Source organism: Lipotes vexillifer, unplaced genomic scaffold (genome assembly GCF_000442215.2).
Source record: "Lipotes vexillifer unplaced genomic scaffold, Lipotes_vexillifer_v1.1 scaffold914, whole genome shotgun sequence".
NCBI lineage: Eukaryota > Metazoa > Chordata > Mammalia > Artiodactyla > Lipotidae > Lipotes > Lipotes vexillifer.
This window is the reverse complement of record NW_006780388.1, coordinates 2,413,680-2,414,367: the sequence shown is the minus strand read 5'-3', so window position 1 is coordinate 2,414,367 and position 688 is coordinate 2,413,680. Positions and strand designations below refer to the sequence as shown.

At 45.5% G+C, this 688-nt stretch overlaps 1 protein-coding gene across 1 annotated transcript in view; it reads left to right on the top strand.

The window, feature by feature from the left end:
* The first annotated feature begins 614 nt into the window (after window positions 1-614).
* LOC103074207 (ATP-binding cassette sub-family A member 3-like) overlaps window positions 615-688 on the top strand; it is an 89,228-nt gene continuing 89,154 nt past the window's right edge. The window contains 1 exon segment of the mRNA XM_082930981.1: window positions 615-668. Coding sequence (XP_082787107.1) covers window positions 615-668 — 54 coding nt within the window.

Below are 688 nucleotides of genomic sequence, written 5' to 3'. Positions count from 1 at the left end.
GGGCATTTGGGTCTAGAGTTAGAGGCAAGGTCAAGGCTGGAAATATAAATTTAAAAGTCATCATGTAGGGCTTCCTTGGTGGTGCAGTGGTTGAGAATCCGCCTGCCGATGCAGGGGACACGGGTTCGTGCCCCGGTCTGGGAAGATCCCACATGCCGCGGAGCGGCTGGGCCCATGAGCCATGGCCGCTGAGCCTGCGCGTCCAGAGCCTGTGCTCCGCAATGGGAGAGGCCATAACAGTGAGAGGCCCACGTACCGCAAAAAAAAAAAAAAAAAAAAAAAAAAAATGTTTAAAAGTCATCATGTAGATGGATTTAAACCCAAAATAGTGAGAGCACCTTCAGAGTGAGTGCCGCTGGAAAAGAGATGAGTCCACAGATGGAGCCCTGGAGCACATTAATATTTAGAGGGTGGGGAAGGGAGGAGGAGTCAGCAAAAAAGAGAAGGAACTGCTAGAAAGGAAGGAGGAAAAGTAGTCCAGAACGATGTTCTGAAAGCCTAAGAGAAGAAAGCTTTTCAAGGATGAAAGAGTAATTCAACATTTTTATGTTATGCATAATATTTGCCCCATTTGTTTCCCAACTAGTGGTGATCCCTCCTTTTCAGCTAGAAAAATGACGATGTTCAGGAACTTAAAACTTCTTCTCTGGAAGAATTTCATTTTAAAGGTAGGTATGGTTATCTGTAG